The 25452-nt window shown below is 30.5% G+C and overlaps 2 protein-coding genes across 2 annotated transcripts; both read right to left on the bottom strand.

Moving 5' to 3' along the window:
• Positions 1 to 3718: 3718 nt before the first annotated feature.
• On the bottom strand, positions 3719 to 7180 carry LOC107446817 (uncharacterized). Its single transcript, XM_016061582.3, has one exon. The coding sequence runs from the start codon at positions 7178 to 7180 to the stop codon at positions 3719 to 3721; it is 3462 nt and encodes a 1153-aa protein (XP_015917068.3).
• Positions 7181 to 7488: 308 nt separating this feature from the next.
• Positions 7489 to 17993, bottom strand: LOC147807276 (uncharacterized). Its single transcript, XM_087168860.1, has 2 exons — positions 17748 to 17993; positions 7489 to 8649 (listed from the first exon to the last, which is right to left on the bottom strand). The coding sequence occupies exons 1-2, from the start codon at positions 17991 to 17993 to the stop codon at positions 7489 to 7491; spliced, it is 1407 nt and encodes a 468-aa protein (XP_087024986.1).
• Between the last annotated feature and the right edge of the window lie 7459 nt (positions 17994 to 25452).

Raw genomic sequence — 25452 nt, 5'->3', positions numbered from 1 at the left:
ATTACGGTAAAATAATCGACTGCAGTCTGTTCATCCAATTAAACTTAAACTTTAAATTTTTTTATCTTTACTTTTTTAAAATAGTTTACAACTAGTATGGTCTAAAACTATGTATGCAAAGTTAAAAGTTTTTTTTTATTATTTACAACTAGCATGTTTTCAAAACCATTGCAAAAAATTTAATTCGGAGCTATTATTAGAGCTATGCTTTTTTCTAAGTAGCTAAGTAATGGGCGTTGGAGTTGGGTTATGATTGAGTTGTGTATTGTCAAATGAACTATGGAATATGAACTGGAGGAAAATATTGTTTTGTCAATGTTGGGATCATAACCCTGGTTCTGTTGGTCATGAGATTAACATATTAGCCCTCTCGGTAATAATATGTATCCAGCTGCAAGGAATTGAATATCTTTATTAAATTGACCCTGTGTTCGGTGATAGAAGCCGGGATATTTAAGCGTATTAAGTAAAAACAGTTAATAAACGGTTACGGCTCACAGTTAACAATTTGGATGCATTCTTAAGGTGTTTTGACTGTTTTGTTTGAAAATGGTAAAATCAAATTGAATAAATTGTTATTTAACCATTTTTTCCGAGAAAAGTTTAACAGTGTACCAGACTATTTTAACCCTTTGATATACTATTGTATTGTATTTTAAAATTATATATATATATATATATATATATATAAATTAAGGATAAATGAAAAGAAAAGAAGGGTGAAAGTAAAATATTAAAAAAGTAAATAAAAAATATAATATTAAATGGCCGGAAAACAAGAAAAAATCTTAATCTTTTATCTTAAAGTTATATTTTTTTACATAATATATTTTTTACTTAATGTCTACTTTTTTGTTTCAATTTTCTTTTTCTTTTGAGCTCTCCTCACACTATTACAGTGATATGTTTTACATTGGCTAAATTGATGCAATATTAGAAAACACTCTTTTTTGTTGATATAATCGTGTGAGCTCTATTGTATTTTTTATTTACTTTTTTAATATTTTATTTTCATAATTTTTTCCTTCTTTTCTTTTCATTTATTTCTAATTTTACATATATATATATATATATATATATATATATATATATATATATATATATATATATATATATATATATATATATATATATATATATATATATATATATATATATATATATATATATATATATATATATATATATATATATATATATATATATATATATATATATATATATATATAATTTTCATTTTGAAATAATTACGTCGTATATAAAAACAAATTGAAAAATTGAAACACTTTATAATGTAACTTTTACTGACGTCTAAGAATTCAGATACATAAAAGCAATTTACCTTATTTAAATAGTTACTTAAACGATTGACTTAATACGAAATTATATTTAAAAGGAAATATTAAATATGTCCTCAAATATTGTGTAACTTATAATAATTGTTACTTCCCAAGTTTTTTTTATCATTTTGAATGACAATTGAATATAATTACCCAGTTGGAGAAAACTTTTATTGCATATATTGTAAACTGACTTGTTTTAAATGGAAACGTATTAATCTAAGTTATATTTTATATGTTAGTTGTTATTTAAAATGTCAGATTTCGAAAACAAAATTCTAAATTTTCAAAGGTGATTTTCGAGATGTTTTAAGATTTTGATTTCCTCAAAAATTAATGATGCCTTTCATGTTCATACCAATGGCATTTGTTGTTCTACTGTACTGTCTTCTTTTACTTGTCTCATTTGATTAATTGTGTCATTTGATTGCTTTTATTTGAAATAGGGATGTTGGGAATCAGAAAATATACTCCAATTGAATCTCGCGTCAGAAAATTTTGCATTAAATATATGAAATTATTTTTCTATATTTGATAAGATTACATAATGTTGATCCGTCTATTTGATGCAGATTGATGTAGATTAATCCGACCGTTAGTTATCAGTTTAAATAGTATATATTCGGAAATAGATGTTATTCATTACTTAATAGTACTTTATTATCCACGTGTATAATGTTTCGTAATTTTGTATTTAGAAGTTTACACTTTTGCTTCTTTCATTGTTTTAGAGCTACAAACTTTATTCAACATTCTCTTTCGCACTTTTTTCATCACTTGTTTTATTTTATTTTATTTTTTATTTCGTAACCGTCACTGAACAGTCGTCTTCATTTTCGAGGTTACGACTACCACTGTTTAACTCCATGTCCTTGTGAGTTTGAAACCTATCCAGAAGAATCAAGTATTGGTTGAAATTTGCCTACATGGATAGCTTTTTCATGGAACTAACTTGCATCCGCGTTACATGGAAAGGATAATTATGGAAACCTCCCACGGTTAACCCGAGGACATTGAAACTCTAACCAATAATCTGTTTACAACTGAAGATATTTTACGTCAGCTACGGCAGTACTGTGGTCGGTGATACGAAATTCATATCAACCAGTCATCGCTGGGATTTCATTCCGGATTACCTCATTGTTAGGTGAGAGCTCGATCTCCTGCACCACCACGGCTCTTGATTTCTTATAGTGATTCTTTAAAAAAATCGCAAGAAAAAGACTTAAAGGATATATCTCAATCATATATAATTGATCTTGATTATTTAATCAAAAACGCCCTTTTTTGGCTAGGGGGATTTTGATATTTTACTGACTAAATTTGGTTTACTGATTGCGTAATAATTGAAAATATATCAATCACACATCAAATATTTTCTTATGAACTGTTTTACCCAAAGTTGTGCTTCTGCCTTTTTCGATGAATGATTGTTTCAGAGTCGCGGTGGCTCAGGGGATGGAGCGATGTTGACTGTATGATATAAATTCTACTGATAGCTCACACCGAATACACCACTGACGTAAAATATCCTTTGAGATAGACGGATCATGGGTCAGGATCCCCTTTCCATCTGGCAAAACATGGGAGGTTTTAGTTGTTTTCCATTCCGTGTAGCTCAAATGCTGGTTAGCTTCTTCAATAATTCCTCTACGAAGGCTAGTTTGTCCCAATGCTTGGTTCAGGTTTTCCCCCGTCTTCTGAATTTGGTACAAAATTACAAGGCTTAGGCGTTGAAAATTGATGGTCATAAATTTAGATCTGGGTCTCTGTTCAACGCCGGTTATAAAATAAAATGAAATGCTGGCTTTAAATAAATTAAAAGTTATTCATTGTATAGGACTTAAATGTAATAATAAGGTTTTTAATATCTTTCTGCAATTTCGAAGTTATTTTTATGATCAAAGAAAAATTCAGATCGAAAAAGAATATTTTTAAAAATTTTATTCTTGATTATACATAACACTAATTGTCGCTAAAAATTGGAAATAAATATTGCGGACGCCTTTTTGTGTTATTCAAATGAACTACAAGTTCTACAGATGAATAAACAGATACGAATCAAAACTTAGCAAACGTTTATTTATTCTAAAGCAATCTAAATTTAGTGATATTTACAAAACCTAACTAATTCGAACATTAAAATAATCAACACAAAAACATTTCAAAAAAGTTGCCAACATAAAAACCAAAGTGAAACAATAAAAATTAAATGAAAGTAGTAGCAGCAGTCAGAGTCACGTGACACCAACTATAAAAACATATTACAATCTCTAACATACTCCCACCTTGCAAAGTTAGGCTTATTGAACTTTGCAACCAAAATCTTACGAATGTTGGAACTTTAAACTAACTAGAGCTAAAATAAAAAAGAATGCTCATAAGTCCAACCGAAAAGGAATTTTAATGATTCTTCCTGACTTAGTTTTAGGAAAATAATTCACCTCTAAAGCTTCATTGTTTTCTACAAAATTGCCAGTCTTTCTAGCAGCTTTTAAGACCTCAATATCAATTTTGGTAGACACTTCTAATGGGTAAAGCCTTTGAAAAGGACGGATCCTTTCCCCCTTACTGGTCCTCAGTTTTGCAACTCTAGGAATGCCATCTTTACCAGGAAAAATTTCTAAAATAACTCCAAGTGGCCAATAGATACGACGGACATTGTCATGTCCTATTAACACAACATCACCAACGTCTAAAACGTTATTTCTTCTTACCCCTTTGTGGACTAAAAGAGCAAGGTATTCATTTCTGAATCTTTGTCTGAGATTTTCACGTAGCTTTTGTAAATACTTTATACGTTTTATGAGGCAACATCGGTCTACATTATTTAGATCTGGTGTTTCGTTGTTACCGCCACCGTGAATAAACATTTCGGGTGTCAACGGTACTAATTCATTTGGATTATCTTGTATGTAAGTGAGTGGCCTTGAATTTATTACTGACTCACAGTCACACAATATTGTGTAGAGTTCTTCGTAATCGATGGTAGATTTCCCTAGAACTCGACGTAGCAGTTCTTTGAGCATTCTGACCATTCGCTCCCACCACCCACCCCACCATGCTGCGGTAGGTGGAATAAATTTCCAAGTGATTCTCTGAGCGGTTGAGTATGCGGCTATCTTGTCCCAGTCTAATACTTTCAATGCTCTGCTGGCTCCCACAAAGTTTGTGCCGTTGTCGGAATAAAGGATTGAAATCCGGCCTCGCCTGGCAATGAATCGCCTGAGGGCTTGGATATAAGCATCTGTGGTGAGTGATTGCACCAGTTCAAAATGGACCGCTCGGTAAACGGTGCACGTAAATAAAACGATCCAAGCTTTTCCTTTTGACTTCAAGTAGAGAGGACCAGCATAATCTATAACACTTACCTCGAAGACTTTTGTCAAGGTTACTCTTTCTCTAGGCAGCGGAGTGAAGGGAACTTCAACTGGTTTAGATTTGAAACGCTTGCATGTCACACATTTAGAAATGACTTCTTTTACTAACTTCTTAGCTTTAAGAATCCAAGACTTCTCCCTAAGTCTGACAAGTACGATAGAAGAACCAGCATGCATTGACTTTTCATGCTCTTCTCGTATTAACTTCATAACGAAACTATTACCAGGTAAAAGAATGGGAAATCTAAAATCTTCTGTTTCATCACTATTTACAAGTTTGGTTCTTATTCGCAGTAATCCCTTTTCATCTCTAAATTGCATTTCGTTAAGAAACTTCTCATCTTGAAACGCTTTTAATTGTATGGATTTGAGAACGTGAGTTTCTGCTTCTTTGAATTCTTCATAGCTCAAGTTACCTTTTAATTTATTTTCATGTGATGCGTTACGTATGAAACGAAGAATCCATGACATCACTCTGATGTTTCTACTGTAAGAGGAAAAATTATCGCTCCATATTTCTGTAACTTCAATATTTACAATTGAAGATACGATCGTTCTTCTTTTTTCTCTAATCACTTCTTCTTCATTGACATTTTCCTCTGAGTCGTTAGTTGGCCATTCACGAGATGGAGGATACAACCTACTGGGACCATCCCACCATTTTGACTGGCACAATTGTTTAGCTGAACAACCTCTACTTGGCCGATCCGCGGGATTCAAGGATCCAGGTATATGTCTCCATGCTTTAACTGGTGTCAGTTTCCTAATTTCTTGAACACGGTTCTGCACGAATACACCCCACGTTTCTTCTCTTTTCAACCAAGCTAACACTGTGGTGGAGTCTGTCCAAAAATATACATCGTCGGTTTTAAACTCCTTTCGGACCTCAATGGAAAGACGAGCAGATATAGTGGCACCAAGAAGTTCTAATCTTGCAATTGTTGTCTCTTTCTTCCCACAAGGGGCAATTCTTGTTTTACTTTGTACCAGCTGTACATAAACATTAGTCCCATAACAAACTCGCAGAAAGACTACTGCCGAATAGGCATATTTGCTCGCATCACAAAAAAAAGGAAGGGAAATATTTCCTTTATCGCAGTGCAACCATCTTGCCACCTTTACATTCTTCAGATATTCAAGCTCATTTAACCATTTTAGAAATTCTTCGCTCGTTTTTAGATCAACTTCAGCGTCCCAACCAATTTTAGACTTCCACAAATTTTGTAGCAAGAGTTTTGGACGCATCATCACTGGACTGGTTATCCCTATGGGATCAAAAAATCTGTATGAAGCTGATAAAATATTTCGCTTGGTGATCACTTCATTGTTTGTTTCATTAACATCAGGAATATTTACGGAAAGAGTATCACTTTGTCTATTCCACTTCATTCCCAGAATGTTGGTCTCACTAGAATTAGATTCTGATGGGTTAGTAGACTCCCACCCTCGTAAATCAAATTGTCTTTCAGCCATAATATTAGTAGCAACTTCTATGAGTTGTTTCAACTCTGATTCAGTTTTCATGCTTGTGAGGCAATTATCTACATAAAAACTGCATATTAGTTCCTGTATAATATCTTTAGGGTATTTTTCATTCCCTCCCATTGCTTCATCTAGTTTATTATTCAAATGGTATTGAATAGTGGCCCCAAGCAAAAACGAACTACAGGAAACGCCAAACACAACTCTTCGATGACGAAAATGTTTCAGCTGTCCTTCTTCTCCATACCATAAGAATCGTAAGAAATTTCTATCATTTTCATAAAGACTTAATTGCAAAAATGCCTTACGTATATCAGCTGTTACACCAAATTTATATCTTCGAAATTTATTTATCATTGAGGGAATTACTTCTATCAAATTTAACCCTTTTTCTACACAATCATTTAAACTAGGAACTCCTTTTCTCTTAGAAGAAGCATTGAACACGGTCCTGATTTTAGTTGTGCTGCTCTCCTTTATCACAAGTCGATGAGGTAAGTAGTGACAAGGTATCCCCATGTCTTCTTTTGGAACCTCTTCAATTATTTCCTCTTCCTCCCAGTCCTTGAACACTTCTCCATAGGCATCATACAATTTGTCGGTTTTCAACTTGCGTGTTGTCATTTGCAATCTCTTTAACGCCAAATCATAATTATCTGGCAAAGGCAAATGCCCATCAAGCCATGGCAGACTAACTATAAAACGGCCGTCTCCTCCAACTTTCACTGTATTTAAGAAATGTTCCATTGAGGCTTCTTGCATTTCCTCTCTAGATTTTTGTTCTGAAGGATCTTTTATTCCTAAAGAATCTAATCTCCACAGCTCAGAAATATCCATTTCTTTTACTAAAAGGGAAGTAACCAACATTGCGTTGCTTGATGGTAAATCATATTCAGGTGCTTTCCCTGTTAAAGTCCATCCCAATAGTGTCTCTATTGCTACTAATCCACTTGCCAAAACTCTTCGTTTTCCTGTCATAAGTTTTCCTATTACGTCAGTCCAAGCAGAATTTGAACTGGTTGTGACTCATTTCCGACGTCTGACAACTTTATATTCATTTCTTCAAGCTCTTTTAACCAGGGTCCAAAGCTAACAGGTGTTATAGTATCACAAATAGATGTTTCATCCAAAGCTTCCATGTTACAGGTCAAGTTATTCTCTGGATTTCTTAATCTAATTCTATAACGCGTGTGTTCAAATTTATCTGTTTTATGACCACCAAACAAAGAGTGTATGAGAGTTTCTTTTCTCAAGGGAACATATTCCATCTTTTCAGTCAAATTTTTTTAAATATATGTTCTTTGTGATCCAGAATCTAAAACTGCTCTCACCACAATTTCTTTTCTATCAGATATCAGCTTTAATTTCATAGTTTGAAGGAACACTTTCGGACCGTACGTGATGTTGGACATGTTTATTTCAGAACTTTCACTTTTCTGCCCAGATTTATCGGGTTCACGATTTTTTGCAGCTAAAGACTCACACATTAGTACCACATGTCTTTTACCGCATATGACACATTTTATAAAAGCTTTGCACTTACGAACTGGATGTCCTTGCATTAAACAGGCAAAACAACATTGACTTTCTCTTACTATGCTCTCTCTTTCAGCTAAAGTCATATTTCGAGCGGAAAAGCAATCTGAACTTTTATGTTTCCCAGAACAAAACACACACCCTTTCTTCAAATCTTTTACATCTGTAGTCAATAGATTTGCCGCTGTTGGAAATATTTTTGTTGGCAAATCTCTTGCTTTCTTTTTAAAGGGTTGGCGTTTTTCATCAGATCCCAAGCCAAAACCTGACATGGCCAAATTAATTCTTTCTTCACCTTCCGTTTCTGCCTTCAGAAAAGCCATGATGTTTGTTAATCGCTCTTTGGCGTCAACTGAAGCAACGCACGAAGAACTTCGGTTCCAGGCTTTTAGAAACTCTTCTTGGAAACAAGATTCTACCATAGGGAATAGTATTGAAGCGCATTTCTCGGTCGTAACCCCTACCGTTTCTAAAGCTCTAAGATATGACTCTAGTTTGTCATAAAGGGACGTCATAGATATCATTTCATGTTTTTGAACGGAAACTATGAGCTTCAACAATTCCCTAACATAAACTTCGACCAAAAGATCATCCTTGTCAAATCGGGCTTTGAGGCTATCTACTGCTTTGGTATAGTTTGCAGCTGTTGGAGAAAAGCTTTCTACAACTTCTCTTGCTCTAGATCCAACAGTTGTAGCTTGAATCAGGTATTGAAACTTGTTTTCAGGGGCAATATCTGTATCTTTATGAATTTGTTCAAATTGTCCCCAAAATGGTAGCCAATCTTTTAAATCTCCACTAAATTGCCTAAGTTCTAATTTCGGCAAATTAAACTGCTTTCTGGTCCTGTCGCGGACGCCACAAATGTCGCTAATAATTGGAAATAAATATTGCGGACGCCACAAATGTCGCTAATAATTGGAAATAAATATTGCGGACGCCTTTTTGTGTTATTCAAATGAACTACAAGTTCTACAGATGAATAAACAGATACGAGTTAAAACTTAACAAACATTTATTAATTCTAAAGCAATCTAAATTTAGTGATATTTACAAAACCTAACTAATTCGAACACTAAAATAATCAACACAAAAACATTTCAAAAGAGTTGCCAACATAAAAACCAAAGTTAAACAATGAAAATTAAATGAAAGTAGTAGCAGCAGTCAGAGTCACGTGACACCAACAATAAAAGCATATTACAATCTCTAACACTAATAAAAAGTTTATAAAAAAATTGGAAAATCTTGCTAAAAGAAAGGAATAGTTCAATTCAATATTTAAAATTAATTTGATTAAGATTTAATTTTACTTCAGTTATCCCGCAATTCTGAGAAAATTTATTATTACAGCGAACACAGTTAGAATTTTATAACTAACATTGTAAAGAAATAATGCCACTTACCTTTTATAATATTTTGTTAAATTAATAATTCAAACATTGCTAGTTTTTTGAGTTAAAACAGTTCTAAAATATTTATTTTTAAGTCATAAATATCAGTTAAAACATTTTATTTTATATGTTTTATTTGTTTCGCCCACCTTTCATATTTGATGCGTTGTTACGTAGCCGAAATATAATTAGAATATACATAATGGATGAAGAGAAATCACAAATAAAGGGAGAACTGATTAGGCTGAAGTTTTAGTTATGTATTTTTAAATTTAACTCTTTATATATCTTTAGAAAAATGGTCGTTGTTTTTCGGAAAATTTAATTGCAATAAATTCCTTTCAAATTACCACATTTTTTTTAAACTTTTCTATTTCGATTTTTATTTTCGTCTCCTTATTGTATTCGTTTTCATCATATTTTATTTAGCAAAATTGTCCTTTTCAGCAACTGTTTACGTTTTCATTCATAATTATTAGCCTTATTTTATTATGTGCAAGCGGAGCATATTAGTCAAATTGGGAGTGAACGAGCAATGTTTACATGTCAAAGCTTTCAGTATTATGTGCAGCAATTGTTCTGAGGTTGTTTTTTTTAGTGTAAGCAAGTAAAACAGGAACATTTTAAATTGTTTAAAAAAAAGTAAAGTTAACAAACATTAATGAATCTTAATGTTATTATTAGATTTTAAATAGTAAATATGGGAGCCGTAGTGACTCAGGAAATAACTCCTATTTATTTGATCTATATTCGAATCCCAGAGTTTGCAATTCGATACGAATTAGACACTATGCTCGCACCGTTCACAGTGCAGACGTAAAATATTCTCTGCCGTAGAAGAAGCATGGGTTAGATTTTCCATGCCACCAGATTAACTGTGAACGATTTTCGTCGTTTTCCTTTCCATGTAACGCAAATGCGGGTTAGTTCCATCCAAAAGTCCTCCACGAAGTTTTCCGGATTGGGTTCAAAAATATATGACTATGGAGTTTAGCATTGTAACTCAGTATTGGGTCAATTTTTCGATGCTAGTAATAAAGTTGCAATTATGGGAAAAAAATATTTTAAAAAAATTATATTTCTTAATAAGTATTTGAAGAAAAAAAAATTTAAGCAAATTTTAGTTAATCGGCTAATTACTTAAATTTGTAATTCTTAAGAAATTTTACGCTCACTCTCATTATTGCCTGAAATATTTTAAATAATTTAATGTTCTTCACTTACTAAACTAAGCAAACCAGTACTTTTTAATCGAATATAATTTTTGTCTGTAAACAATTTACATTAAGGTTTGTTTAACTTTAATAATGCATTAATTGAATTTTATTTTATTTTTATTTTCTTACTGAGATTAAATACTTTAAGCATTCATATTAAAAACCAGCATGTACTTATTTTATTTCAAGTTATGCAATTAGAAGTTGGTAAAATGCTTAAACAAATGAATGCAAAAGCTAACTAAATTAAACTGTTAATTTTAAATTACCCTTTATAAAATGAACCTATTTGTATTTACATCTGGGTTTTTACTCTCTGATGTTTATAATAATTAAGGCAGACAATTAAATATTCAAAACAATTGTTTATTTGTCTATTCTTGTTTTAATCTATGAAATAACATTAATAGTAGTTTGAAGAATAAGCTTCTAATTCAGTATAGGGAATTAAGTCTATTATATCCATTAATAGACTTAACTCCCTATACTAATGGATATAATAAACTTATCTCCCTATACTGAATAATACAATCTTGAAATCACAAATTTAGGTGATTTCAAGAAAATTATTTATGAAGGTATTTTTCTTGAAAATAAGTGGAGATCTTTTCTAATCACGATTTTTTCTTAAAATTAGAGTTTCTGAAAGTTTAGCTTGAAGGTGTATGAAGTATAAATTTAATTATGTACCGAATATTATGTTTCTGAATTATTTACGTTTTGATTTAATTATGTTACAAGCATAAAGCAAAATATTTACAACTTAGTGCTTTTTTTTTACCAATACGTAATGTTAAAATAGTTGATTTATTAAAACCGGTTTCAAATAGTGAGTAATAATTTAAACCTATCATGTCCCTATCAAGGGGAGAAATTCCATTCATCCTTTTAGAACCGATTTAAATCATCACCTAATTTGAAAATAGTTCGAACTCCTGGCTTTTGAATGAGTAATGATACAAATTTAGGAATCCGTTTGTGATAATAATGAATGGATTCAATGTAATTAATTGTTGCTTAAATTCTTCAAACAGTTTGTATGCGTGTAGAAATTGTGTACCTAAACATATTATAAATAAAATATAGTTTTATTTAAGAAACATTTAGGGCAATATTTGTTCCAAGTTAAGAAGTGAAAAGACAATAATAATTCATATGTTTTTAAAATTAAAAAAAATTGTATGTTTGTAAAGTTTTAGTGCAATGTTTTTAAAGTTTTAAAGTTTAAGTGCATAATTTCATTTTCATTTATGGAGAGAATATGTTTTAAAATGTTTTTCCATAAGAGATTAAGAAATAAAACTATATTTTAATTTGAGATTGGACATTTATGTATTGTTTCCTTGAGTTCTATCGAAAATTCCATCAAAAAATATTCAAATTTCTGAAAAAACATTTTTATGTGAAATATTCACTCAAACATCCAATTAATTTCATGTAGTTATCTTTTGTGTATTTGAGAAGCAATATTTCTAAAGTTGAAAAAATTATATAAGTATAATGATTATGAAACAGAAAGAAACTCAGCTTCAGTAGCACTTTTGTTCAATACCTGGAGGAGCAAAAAACGAAGTCTAGTAAAAGCACATTTTACACCGAAAAGGGTAAAAACATATTTTATTTTTTGTTAGAATTTAATAAGTATCACCATTTGAAGTATTGAAGTAAAAAAAATCTCATTTACTTCAACCATTTGAAGTAAAAAGTAAAAAGAAACTTTTACATGCTTGAAAACCTTAAAAATAAAGTATATTTAAAATAAAATATGTTATTAATTAAAATTTATTCAAAAATACAATTTATATGCTTTTTTATAATTTATATTATTATTACTCAAAAACAAAAATATAAAAATTTTATTTTTTGTAATATGAATTTTCTAACGAATACATTTAGGTAATAATCAAAACTTCAATTTATGAGCAAATCTTTATTAAGGCATTAAAACACTATCAGTCGTAAATATATAATTATTTAGCGTAATATTCAAATCGTATGTATCCAAATGTGCTTGAATGCTTTCATTAAATCAATACATTTATTAGAAAATTGGAAATTCTATGAAACAGCTCGAAAAAACATAAACATTCTGCCATTTAAAAAAAAGACTAACCTACAGCAGAGACAAACTGTCACACCTAAACCTTGACTCTGAATCTTTGGTAAGCGAAATTAGGCAAATTGGCGGTCAGATGATTCGCCTACATTGCCTTACAGTTTTGCATTATCATTCCCCATCAGTAAGATCTCATCTCATCGTGGCTTAATGTCGCTAGGGTCATAATCAGCTGCGCTGCGACAAATACAAAATAGTAATTGGTGGAGAGGGAAGGTACATTGTTAATATGATTGCTAATTCGGCTATTTCCCGAGATCATTTTCAAGTATCTAAATGCATATTTTTTTTTACTTTATGCTTATAATTCAATTGGAAATTAGTTTCAGTTTCCCTTTATATCTTTTAAGGAACACATGATCCAAATTTTGGCTTCCTAAATTTATGCTAAATGGAATCCTAATTCAAAATTTATCCTAATTTTAACTTCTTAAATTTATGGGAAAGTGGAAGAATCATTAGAGAGAAATAACTACAAAAAATTCTGGATCAAATTACGGTAAAAAAGGTCTGGCACCCTTAGTACCGGCACTAGTATTCTACAGTATTGCGTATTTTACAGTAAAGTTTTGCTGCACATAAATTCTGATAAACCGAAAATTTTACTGTAATATTTACCGTAGAATAACTGAATCACTGTAATTAAATAATCATTTGTGTAATAGTTTCTACGGATGCTGCAACACTAAGGGTGCCAGTACTTTGAATTGCAATTTTTTGGGGATATCTTACAGCCTGGGTAAGGATTTTGCAATTAATATGTATAGATTATAAATTTTGACGAAATGAAGAAAACCTGAAGGGCAATTGTTTAAAAATGATCAATTAAATAATTACCAGTATCATTGAAGCTGGATTCTTGCTGTTTTACACATTATAATATATCGAATTCCTCTCTCGATTTTATCTGAAATATATAGCTACACTAATACAAATGATCTCGTTAAAAAGAGCATTACAAAATAAATATAAAATTAAAATATAAGATGCATCAACACAATCAAATCTAAATCACAGCTGCAACAAGAATCTCAACTTTTTTTAAAAATAACCCATTTAGATTAATATCGCTGTTCTGCATTATCGACACAAATAAAAATAATGGCTCTTGAAAATAATGCAATTACCTTAGGGGCTAAAGCAATAGCATTTAAATGAGTTATTTCCTTATGAAAGCCTTTAAGGATCTCATTTCAGCTAGTAAATCAAAGGACTTAAGTGCTAATCTTTAAAGAGCTATTTAAAAGAGTTGAGAAATATTTTCATCCTAAGCCATGAATGAACTATAAAAATATTTCTTGAGTCTTAAATCCATTTACTAACTGTAATGATGTTTTCACTCGTTGGTCTAAGAATCATATATTTGCCAAGTATGCGAAAAAGCTTTTCAGAAACCCATTTTGTTTCCATGTCATTAAGGAAAAGAACGGGCAGCACACTCCAAACTATCCGTATCATCATTCTACTTGCAAGATTGGTTATTGTCCTGTCAAGTATGACAAGATATGTTTGTAATATTCACGTACTTTGAAAAATTATGCGTGTTTGTAAAATATTGGCTGAATCTTGGGTAGTAAGGGTGTTTTGATAAGCATTACAATGCAGTTATTATCAAGCATTTTGGTAACAAAATGACATCACATGAAATTAGTTTAAATTTTTATATTAATAAGGACGTAATTTATATTGCTTAGACATGTAACAAAGCTGGCTTATTTAGATATCGTAATGCTTCATTTATAAGAAATATAGAAATTAAAGAGTGTTAATGCTTTAATGGTGAAGGCGTGTGCTTTTGATTTTAAACCGCCCAACTATCTAGATAGTAGTATAAGGTTGATTTTAATGTCAGCAGAAACTTTTATCAGTAAGTCCAACAAGGTTTATGAAGGATTAATAAATGAACCCTGCGAGCTAGAAATTATGCTAAATTTAACTATGCTAGTTTACGTGATTTGAGATTCGCATTATGCTTTCATAAATAACACTTTTAGATGGAGATTAAAGATACTTTTACAAAATAAGACTAGAGAACTCTTAAAATCGAGGAGGAAAAATTCACTAATCAAGAGTAGGAAGCGTTCACAAACCGACGTTAAATTCACCTTCTCAAGGTTAATTTTAAATTTTATGACCATTCTTGAAACAAGATTTTTTGCGCATGATTTGCATCTACTTTCTTGTATACTTTAAAAGTAAAGGTTGGCTCAGTTATTAAGCTTTCTACACGAACAAAATATTGCATTTGAGAACCTGGACAAAGCTAAAATGAAAATACAAATAAAAATATAGGTTTACAGTAAAGGCTAAAAAAAGAGATTTCTACTTGCTTTTATTCAATCTTTATGGAAGCAAGATTGACATACAAATATTTCTATTAAGTTTTTACAAAAAAGATTAATAAGTCAATCTTTCTATGCTAATCAATTGAAAATACAAATACAACGTTTGTTGTAAGGTTGCCCACTATCTGGGTACGTGCAGTCGTTGTCCGGAGTAGATAGCGTATGAATGATAGGAGTTGGCATTTAGTTTTTTTCTTTAAAATCAATGGAAAGTTATAGGTAGATACATTTTTTACCATAACATGTAGTAATACATTTTCTTATAAATATTAACTTTAAAGAAAATAATAAAACAATAATGTACAAAATATACGAGATACAAACAAAATATATTTATTACAATTTCTTGAAACCGAACATGAACACATGAATAATAGTTGCGCGAAGTAGGTCCAGCTACTTCAGGTATTGGAATACAAAATCCAATAAAAATAGATTCACTTCCTTTCAAAATTTGGAGTTGTTGGTAGAAAAAGTTGCGATGAATATATTTTAGAAGAAACATTTATTCAAAATTCGTTATCTGCATGACCTATATTATCACATGCATTATAGAAATAAAATAATACTTATATTAATTTACTCTCCCTTCTTCTTTAAAGGCCCTACAACATGTTCAGGCCAAAGCATTCCCTGGTAGTTCTTGCCATCTGGGCCTAACCTCAGCATGGCTCTTCCAGTTTCCTTTATTTACTATATAAAAGTAAAATAATTCTTTGAGATCCTATTATATTTACACAAATTTTTCACACTTGATGAAATAAATTTTTGTTAAAACATGTTCAACTTCAGACTTGCGACTGAAAAGGTAAAAAAAAAGCCTTCGTTACTTAGACATATAACAGTTATGCCTTATTGACGTCACCAATTAACTACTTATTCGATACTTGGTGTTTTGGTTGATTATTAAATAGCAACATTATACATAGCATATATGGTGTTCTTATGTTTGCAAATTGATTTGAAAAGGTATATTTTTTAAATCAGGGTGAAAATTGTTCTTGTTAATAAATAATTGTTCTTGTTGATAAAAAATTGTTCTTGTAAAAGTATCGCATTTTATGAATTTTATTATAGTTTTGAGCAAACTTGCGTATTAGGTAATATTATGATCAAAGATTTCGTTATGTTGTATAAATTATCTCAATTATTCTCAAGATAAATATTACTTAACGGATTCAAATTTGAATAAATCTTTACTCCCAGAGCAATATCTACATTAAGAACGTAAAAGTAAGTGGCACAGCTTACTTTCGCATATTCTTATTCCTTATGCTTCATCCTAATTATGTTTAATTTAGTATAATCGATAGCTAATGAACTTGTAACAAATTAACCCACAAAAGAGACTGTGTGGATTTTTTTATAACTTTGAAAGTCAAGTAAGAAACTCATTTTTAAAAATTTGAATGAAGTAATTGATATAATAATTTTGTTATTAGAAAAAAAAATATAAGAACGAAGAGTGTATAATATATGTATATATATATATATATATATATATATATATATATATATATATATATATATATATATATATATATATATATATATATATATATATATATATATATATATATATATATATATATATATATATATATATATATATATATATATATATATATATATATATATATATATATATATATATATATATATATATATATATATATATATATATATATATATTTATATAAATAATAAATATGAAAAAATGTATTAAATAAATAAGAAAATAAACACATTTTGCCTAATAAGAAAATGAAAAAATTGAAATTTAAGTAAAATTTTTCCACAATACGTAATTCAAACCTTATACATTTTAATTCGTATAATAGGAAGTTTGTCCGTGTGTTTTTGTCTATGTGCACCTTAGTTATTCCAGAGCATCTGTATTGATTTGTTATACTGTTGTACGTTTTTTACTCAGTTTGGAAATATTCATATGTTGGTATTATAATAGTTACGAATATTATAGTTTGCGTGTATAAGTTAGTTGAAAGTTAGTAAAAGTTAGTTGATAGTTAGTAAAATATTAGTTGGATATCTTTATCTTGAAATGTTCCAACTAAAGGTAATATTGAGTAATTATTTAGTAAAATAATAAATAATTAATAATTCTATTTTTAAGCATTTAATTTCAAATAATAATCAAAATAAAACCGAAAATGACTCTATGAAATAAGATAAAGGAAATTTTATAAGAGCTCAATAAATGACTTACGGTTAAAAATTTTATATGTTTAATTCATTTTATGTTAAAAACTATCTAAAATGTCTGAATCTTCTTTGCAAATTAAAGATGATATTCTTATATGACAAAGCCATTCAACATTTTTTATTTATATTTTGAGAAGCTCCTATGAATGATTTTTTTTTAAAATGAATAAATAAATAAACTTTTTTTTCCTTTTTCCTACGCGTTATATTGCGGAAACAACAAGTATATAGAATATTTATCTTTAGAATTTCAGATAAAAAAGGAGCATGAAATCTAGAAATGAACTGATTTAAAAGGTTTTAACTCATTAAAATGAAAAGTCAACTTCAGTATTCCCTTAAAATATTACCGAAATTTCTCTAATTTTTTACATTTATTGTTTAAGTTTGCATTTACACATTCAAATCTAACAAACTCAAATAGATAGAAAATTGCACGGTACTCAGAATTTGTCAATTTCTTTTAAGTTGTACGTAAGATAAACACACCGGACAAAAATTTGTCCCCCTTAGATAAATCATGAAACACATCAATATACATGTTAATATACGTGTTAATAACGTGTAATACTGCATCTGGATTTGATAACCACCTGGATTTGGAAGTGAGTCCGCAAGGTTTTGCTGGTACTTCGAATCCAGGTTAAGCTACTCGCTAAGGATTTGATCTCACAAATCCACCTAATTTCGAGAATGCTGATTTCCGTGTTTTACCCGATGTTCCAACATGTACAACACATTTTGAAAGGAGTTCAAGTCAGGTGATTTTTCGAGATTTAATTGTGTTTCTGAGTGATCATAAAACCAGTCACATATTCCTCCAGACCTATGAATTTTGCTGTTTTCCTCTTGAAAAATTATTGGTATATCGACAGCATACACTTCATGATTATGTTTTTTTTGTTCACTGAAAGACAACACCTGATCATCCAGAGTGTTTAAATAAACATGTTGGTTCATGTTAGTGGCAACCTCAGTGAGGCATCTCTATCCATTATAAAAAAAAAACACCCCAAGACATGATAGACCCACTTTCGTCCCGAACCTGACCCTAAGGATATACTTTATCTGGTCTTCGGTGCACTCGACGACGTGCGTCATTTGAATAAAGGCAAAAACGTGATTCGTCGGACCATATTACATTCCGCCAGTAAGCAAATTTCCACGTTCAGTAACTTCTAGCCCACTGAAGTCACGCAGCTTTATGTGCCTGTGTGAGAAACGGCCTTTTACGAGGTGTTCGATTTCAAATGTTAAACTGCATGCAGCTCTCATCACAATGTTCTGTGACTAACAGGTTGGGGTGAACCTTCATTAACTAACTGAAGCAATTCCTGTCCGGGTTGGAAGCAATTTTGATTGTTCCCTTTCATGCAGGATTATTTTCCGACCACAATTTTGGCGTCGTCTTCCGTGGCCACATGTATAACACCACTGCTTGTAGACACGTTGAACAGTTCGCATCGAAGCACCAGGAAGCCCCGAAACTTCATTCACCGTGCACCCATGGGCACGGGCAAACACAATTACCCCTTTTTGCCCCTCTATCACATCATTTTTTTTATTTTATAACCGTCGTTGAACAGCCAACCCAATTTCATGGGTTTACGACTACTTACGTTCAACTCCGTAGCCTTGTAATTTTGAACCAATCCAGAATACAAGGAAACTCCTGGATCAGTACCCCCAGAGGTATTGATTTGTTGTGGGAACATGGAGGACTTCGAGACTCGACAGATTTAACGTGCATCAGTCACCATTTACTACACGGGGAGTATTCGGCCGGCGAGGATCGAACCCACGACCTCTTGGATATGGGCCCAGCACCCTACCGACCAGGCTATCCCGGCCTTTCTATCACATCATTGCACTTACCCATGTTTACACACAATTTCCACTTAAGAAAATATCTCACTGGTGGCTACTTGCCTTTGATCACGTTGAGGAAGTGCGCTCACAGTTGAAGACGTCACCACTGCGTCATCTAACGAAACCTAACGATTCATTGGTGCTTGCGCACTAGGGTGACTAATTTTTTGTCCGGTGAGCTTAGCTTTGATATATCCATTAAATTGTTTCAAATTGTTCTAAAAAAAACCACAAATTAAAAGCTTCTGGTATGCAATATGATATTTCCAATTCCAACTCAAAATTAATTACAAATAATAATGCCAGTCCATTTTAAAAAAAAGTGTAAACTGTTTAGTATGCATTTTTTGTTTAAAATGATTGAATGCATATATTTTTTTCTTGGGGCAGTTCTGTTTAAAAATCCCATAACGAGACCATTTTTTAAATTAAGTTCTTTACAATAAAACCCATAAAATGGTAAAATGTATTCAAGACCTGAAAGGTAAGTGAAGTAAGAGGCGAAGTTTAAAGCCGCGTTCACTGTAACAATATATGACTTGATTCTCACAATTGGCTGTAACATTTTAGGTTTCCAGAGAGTTTTTCTATGAATGGAAATGGTGAACAATCTGATTCTGAGAATTATAGTTTTTTCTAAAGTATTAACGTTACTAAACGTTACTAAACTTACATTAACGTTACTAAAGTATTACGTTAAATATAATTAAATTAGATATGCACCACCTCTTACATAGTACTTGGACCAGATTAGTATAAACACATATGGACAAGACAGCTATTTTTAATTAATTTAGTCTGATAAAAGTAAATTACGTAAAGCAGATCCATGTTTTTTTTATTTATTGTTTTCACTGATATTTATTATCGTCTTGAAGAGTTATAAAATGCTAAAATGTTAAACATTTACAGAAAAAAAGCAGAAATACATTTTCTTAAAACTTTGTATTCAATTTAGTCGTTAGTGCGAAGAATATGCACAAAAACGTACAGATTATTTGCATATTTTCAATCGATTTATTCGATATAATTCAGTTTCCAAAAATAATTTATATTAAGATTTGAAAACAATTACAATTTATTGATATGTGAGAAATTAAATAAAATTTGCACTCTTACAATTATAAATAGGAAAAAAATAGATGTTACTTTTTTTAAAAGAAAAATTGCATTTTAAAACGGAACAAAATTGAAATAACATAATTATTCCACCTATTTCATAAAAGCTACGCCTATACATTAAATAAATTATTAATTATTTCCCTTAACTGTCTTTTTTAAAATGAAATGAAATATGAAGTTTCTTTGTTTTCTGAAAAAGCATTTTACTCGAAAAATGTTTTACCAGATAAAATATAATTTCAGCAAAAGTCTTTAAAACTTAAAATAGAATGTTTCAGTCCCATTAGAACAGCGGAATTTTTAATTTAGAATTCTAGACCATACTGCAGTCTTCGAAGGAAAAAAACTATTGGTTCCCAGAAAAGTACCCAAATTGTAAAATAAAGATTTCAAACAAAAGCCATAAAGAAGTCTTCTTTAGCGATGTACCAGGTGCTCACGATTTAAAGAAATGAACTTGAAAGATTTCCTTCCTCTAATTAAGATACAGGAGTTTGGAAGTATAGCTCTTTTTAGTAAAGTTATTCAGAATACTCGAGAACTTCTAGATGCATTTTTACAAATGCTTTATTTTCGTTTCCTGTTTATAATGGCTTCGACCATTAATTAGAGTGATTTTCTATACCCATCGTAATTGAAGACATGTTTCAGTATGAAAGTGCAACTTAAATGTTAGCTGTTTTATCTTCATCACTATAATAACTTTGGAAGCAAGAATATAAGTGATCGTTAAACATTTTGAGGAATAAATACTAAAAAGGTGGGAAATTTTTCAGTTTTATAATACAATATCAAAGCATAATTGTGAAAGGTACATAAAGTAAAAAAGGAAACATTGATTATTATTCCATCATTGCAGTGATCGACCATCGACCATTAATTAGAGTGATTTTCTATACCCATCGTAATTGAAGACATGTTTCAGTATGCAAGTGCAACTTAAATGCTAGTTGTTTTATCTTCATCACTATAATAGCTTTGGAAGCAAGCATATAAGTGATCGTTAAACATTTTAATGAATAAATACTAAAATGGTGGGAAATATTTAAGTCTTATAATACAGCATCAAAACATAATTGCGAAAGGTATATAAAGTTAAAAAAAACATCGATTTTTATTTTCATTGCCTCATAATTGATGCATGATTCGAAAGCATTATGCGCAGCTTTTAATAAATTTTCAGTTAAGTTATCTTGTCATTTCAAATTACGTTATAAATTCAAGGAATTTCTTTTTGTAATATTTTAATTTTGAGAAATATGTAATTATTATTTAAATGGCAATCACCTAAACACGACTAATATGGCACGGAGAAAAAAATATGGTCAAAGGAACCGGAATATGATGAAATTTATCACGCCTCCGGCACTAAAGGATCACCAAAGAGCATAGCACGTTTTACGGAAAAAATTTGGAAATAATTTGGTCAAGTCAAAAATTAAATATTGCTTTATAATATGTTACAAAATTTGGTAAATGTTGTAAAATTTGGTAATTTTATCGTGGTACATCAGATACTGCTGAAAAACCATTTATTCAATTAAATTTACTATTCAGTTTTGCATTTTGTACGAAATGTGTGGTAAAGTGAACTTTAATTTTGTAAAACAAGAGTTTTTGAAAAACCATTACCATGTGAATGGTAAAATTGCCAAACTAACTGTTTAAACTCCGTATATATAGATTTATTACCATGTATTGTTCTAGAAATGTCTTTACATTCAGCATGGTAATTTTTCAGATTTTTTAAAGAGTACGTTTATTTTGCTATTTGATAGGAAATAACTTCAATAAATACTTGTCACCTTCATCTTTATCTTCTAAGCTACTAAATTTAAAGATTTGATTGAGTTTTTGTTTTTGATGTAATTTACAAAATTATCTTATGTGCGCCATAAAGTTAGAAGAATATTCTGCGCACCAAAAAAGCTTAAATAAGCTTAAAACGTTTTACTCATACAAAATTAATTTTGTTTAAATGGATTTCGGGTATTATTGTTGTGAAATTAAAAAATATTGCTTGACTGAAATTGTCTTAATAATTGCAGAAAATTTAGATATTGATTAAAGTTCGCTGAAAATATTATGAGACAATTAAAAAAAATTTGTTACAAGGTCTATCCTAAATCTGTTAAATCAGTCATTAAAATTTATTTAAAATAAAATTTATTTTATGCCATTTAAAAGTTTTGAAATTCTTAATGAAGTTCTGAAATTATTTAATGAAGGTATATGAATTTTGTTTGCACGAAATCAATTCAAAAGTTGAAGCTAAATAAAATATGTATTTGGAATAAAAATAGTAGTATATCAAGAGTGAAAGCAATTCCTTGAAGTATTATCATTTAAAAGAAAATTCTAAAATAGTTTGGATTTCGATAACAGTTTTAGGAAAAAAAATCACAGAAATAGTTTAAATATTTCCGCAGATCTTTCAACAAGCAGTATCTAAGCAATAATATAATCTTAAGTATTTATTTTTATTTTCTTCAATTGCTTTAAAGCCTTATTGATGACTTTAAATAACATTCAAAACGGGATTTTCAAATTGAATCACATACGTAAACAATGTCTCAGCTTGTATTTTTGTTTCTGATAATATTTACTTCGTCGCATAAAAGAAACTTAGTTTGCTGTCCTTTTTGTAAGATATGCCCAAAGGGAATTTTATATTATACTTAAATAATGTACATTTAAATTCAAACTGTATATTCAATATCTTGTCAAGTAGGAATTGTATTTATATAACTTAGATTTTATTTATAAGATTAAATTATTATTTTTCTGTGTGAATCAAAATATATTTCTAAAATTTTTTTATGTTAACGAAATTGCATTTGATGTGACTATTGCATTTTATGGATTTTCATGGCAATTGTAAATGAAACGTGATTTCAGTGTTCGTATCGTAAATAAAATTTAAAAAAATATTCATTTGTAGAAATTCAATATTTAATAAATTGCAAAGTGTCTTAAGACTTGTCTGGTCAGAAAATGAAGTAAACATCCTGAGTCGAATTAATTATTGCAGAATAATCCAATTGATTAACACAGTAAAATATAAATACTTTGACAAATATTTTCCTGAAAACTTTTAGTTCGCTGTCTATGCGTTTTGTGGAAATAAAAATAGCGATGTTATATTATTTATTGCAAGTATCACTATTTAGAAATAGACCCAAAAATCAATAAAAATAACTCAGAAATATTGTTTACTTCGTAGTATGGATTTAATTATTTTAATTATTATTTTCTTTTGAAATTAAAAAAAAGAGTAGTAGTAGTAGTAGTAGTAGTAGTTCATTTACGTCGCACTAGAGCTGCACAATGGGCTATTGGCGACGGTCTGGGAAACATCCCTGAGGATGATCCGAAGACATGCCATCACAATTTTGATCCTCTGCGGAGGGGATGGCACCCCCGCTTCGGTAGCCCAACGACCTGCACGCGAAGTCGAGCACTTTACGGTAGCACAGTTTAACGAGGACCAATACCGCACACCCTCGGTCCCTACGCAGACTGATCCAAGTGGGTCACCCACCCGCACACTGACCGCAGCCAGTGATGCTTGACTTCGGTGATCTGCTGAGAACCGTGTCTTAACGATCAGTCCACTGCGGGACTTAAAAAAAAAGAAACCACATACCAAATGTTTAATTTGATAATGCAGATCTTTCAATTTTAAAGGTATTCCAAATTATTTTTTTTCCATGTCCTCAAGAAGTTCTTAGATTGTTGTTGTTGTAGTTAATTTACGTCGCACTAGAGCTGCACAATGGGCTATTGGCGACGGTCTGGGAAACATCCCTGAGGATGATCCGAAGACATGCCATCACAATTTTGATCCTCTGCGGAGGGGATGGCACCCCCGCTTCGGTAGCCCGACGACCTGCTCGCGAAGTCGAGCACTTTACCGTAGCACAGTCTAACGAAGACCAATACCGCACACCCTCGGTCCCTACGCAGACTGATCCAAGTGGTCACCCACCCGCACACTGACCGCAGCCAGTGGTGCTTGACTTCGGTGATCTGCTGGGAACCGTGTCTTAACGATCAGTCCACTGCGGGACGTTCTTAGATTGTTTAAAAGCTTAATATGCGTTAATATACGTGTAAAAAAATATTTTGGTATAAACAGTTAAAAAAATAATTTGAAGCCCTGAAATTTTATTTTTATATTGAATTGAATTTTAAAATTTTATTGATGGAATTCTGGAATATTGATGGAATATTACATGAAATTCTGATGTTTCAATAACATTAATTTAAATACTACTTTTAATCATATAAATAAAATAAAAAAAATTTGCAGTAATATTTATTTATCCAAAAAGCTAATAGGCAAACTCTTCTAAAATTGTATTTAAAACAATGGATATCCAAGCATCATAATTAAATTCTCTATAAAATCATTATGATAACTGTGTGATAAAATTCTAGTAGAATTTATTAACATAAACTTATATTTTTTCCATGTGCATATCCAATTCGGGAAAATCTGTCTCTAAAACCTCCGAATATTTCATAAAATATTTTTTCAATAAAACTAATTAATTTATCTGGAAATCATAAAAATTAAAATTTTATAATTTTATATTTTTTATTTTATTTTTATAACCGTCGTTGAATAGCCGGCTCATTTTTTTGGATTCACGATAACTAATGTTCATCTCCATAGCCTTGTAATTTTGAATTCAATTCGGTAGACAAGGGAACTCTTGGATCAAGTATTGGGAGAAATTTGCCCCTTTGCATTATTCGGTGTATAATTACCTGCCGAAAAACCAGTTTCAAATCATTCCTGGGTAAGAGACAAATTAAATGCGGCTTTGTGCTTCAGTAAGAACCCGACATTTTGTTTCAATACTAGTTTTATATGTTACTTTTTATGTTTTATTTTGTGTATTCATTCAATTTTCGCTTTATTTTGTATTCTCTAATTAATTTTTTTGTATAATGTCATTTTTGTATCAAATTTTTCTGGTGTTTCTCAATTATTATTAATATATTTTCCTTTTTTACAATATTCGAAATACAATATTCAAGATACAATATATAAAAGAACTCTAATCTGCGGATATAGTCGAGAGGGCTGACGAATTTTTTGCCGATTTTAACGTTTCCTTAATCACAAAAGTAAGGATGATGCAATGTAGTACACAATAGTTGCAGCGAAAAATAGGCAGTATATCCTAGTTCTTTAAATTAAGCAATACAACTATGAAAATAAGATATCAACCACATTGTAATTGAAGGTTCTTTAGATATCTAATTTAATGCTCTGAGATGTTAATTACTTACTTAGATTGTCTTTAAAAATATATTTTCCAATTTACCTTGTTTTTCTCGTTTTTACAACAGAATAAAAAGAAAGATTTTTTCGTAAAATCTTGAATATTTAAAGTGCCTTTGATTATAAATGCTTCAG

Source organism: Parasteatoda tepidariorum, chromosome 7 (genome assembly GCF_982258835.1).
Source record: "Parasteatoda tepidariorum strain Cologne lab strain chromosome 7, Ptep-v5.0, whole genome shotgun sequence".
In the NCBI taxonomy this organism is placed as follows: Eukaryota; Metazoa; Arthropoda; class Arachnida; order Araneae; family Theridiidae; genus Parasteatoda; species Parasteatoda tepidariorum.
Note: the sequence above shows the minus strand (reverse complement) of the source record. Positions and strands in the feature narration are given on the sequence as shown.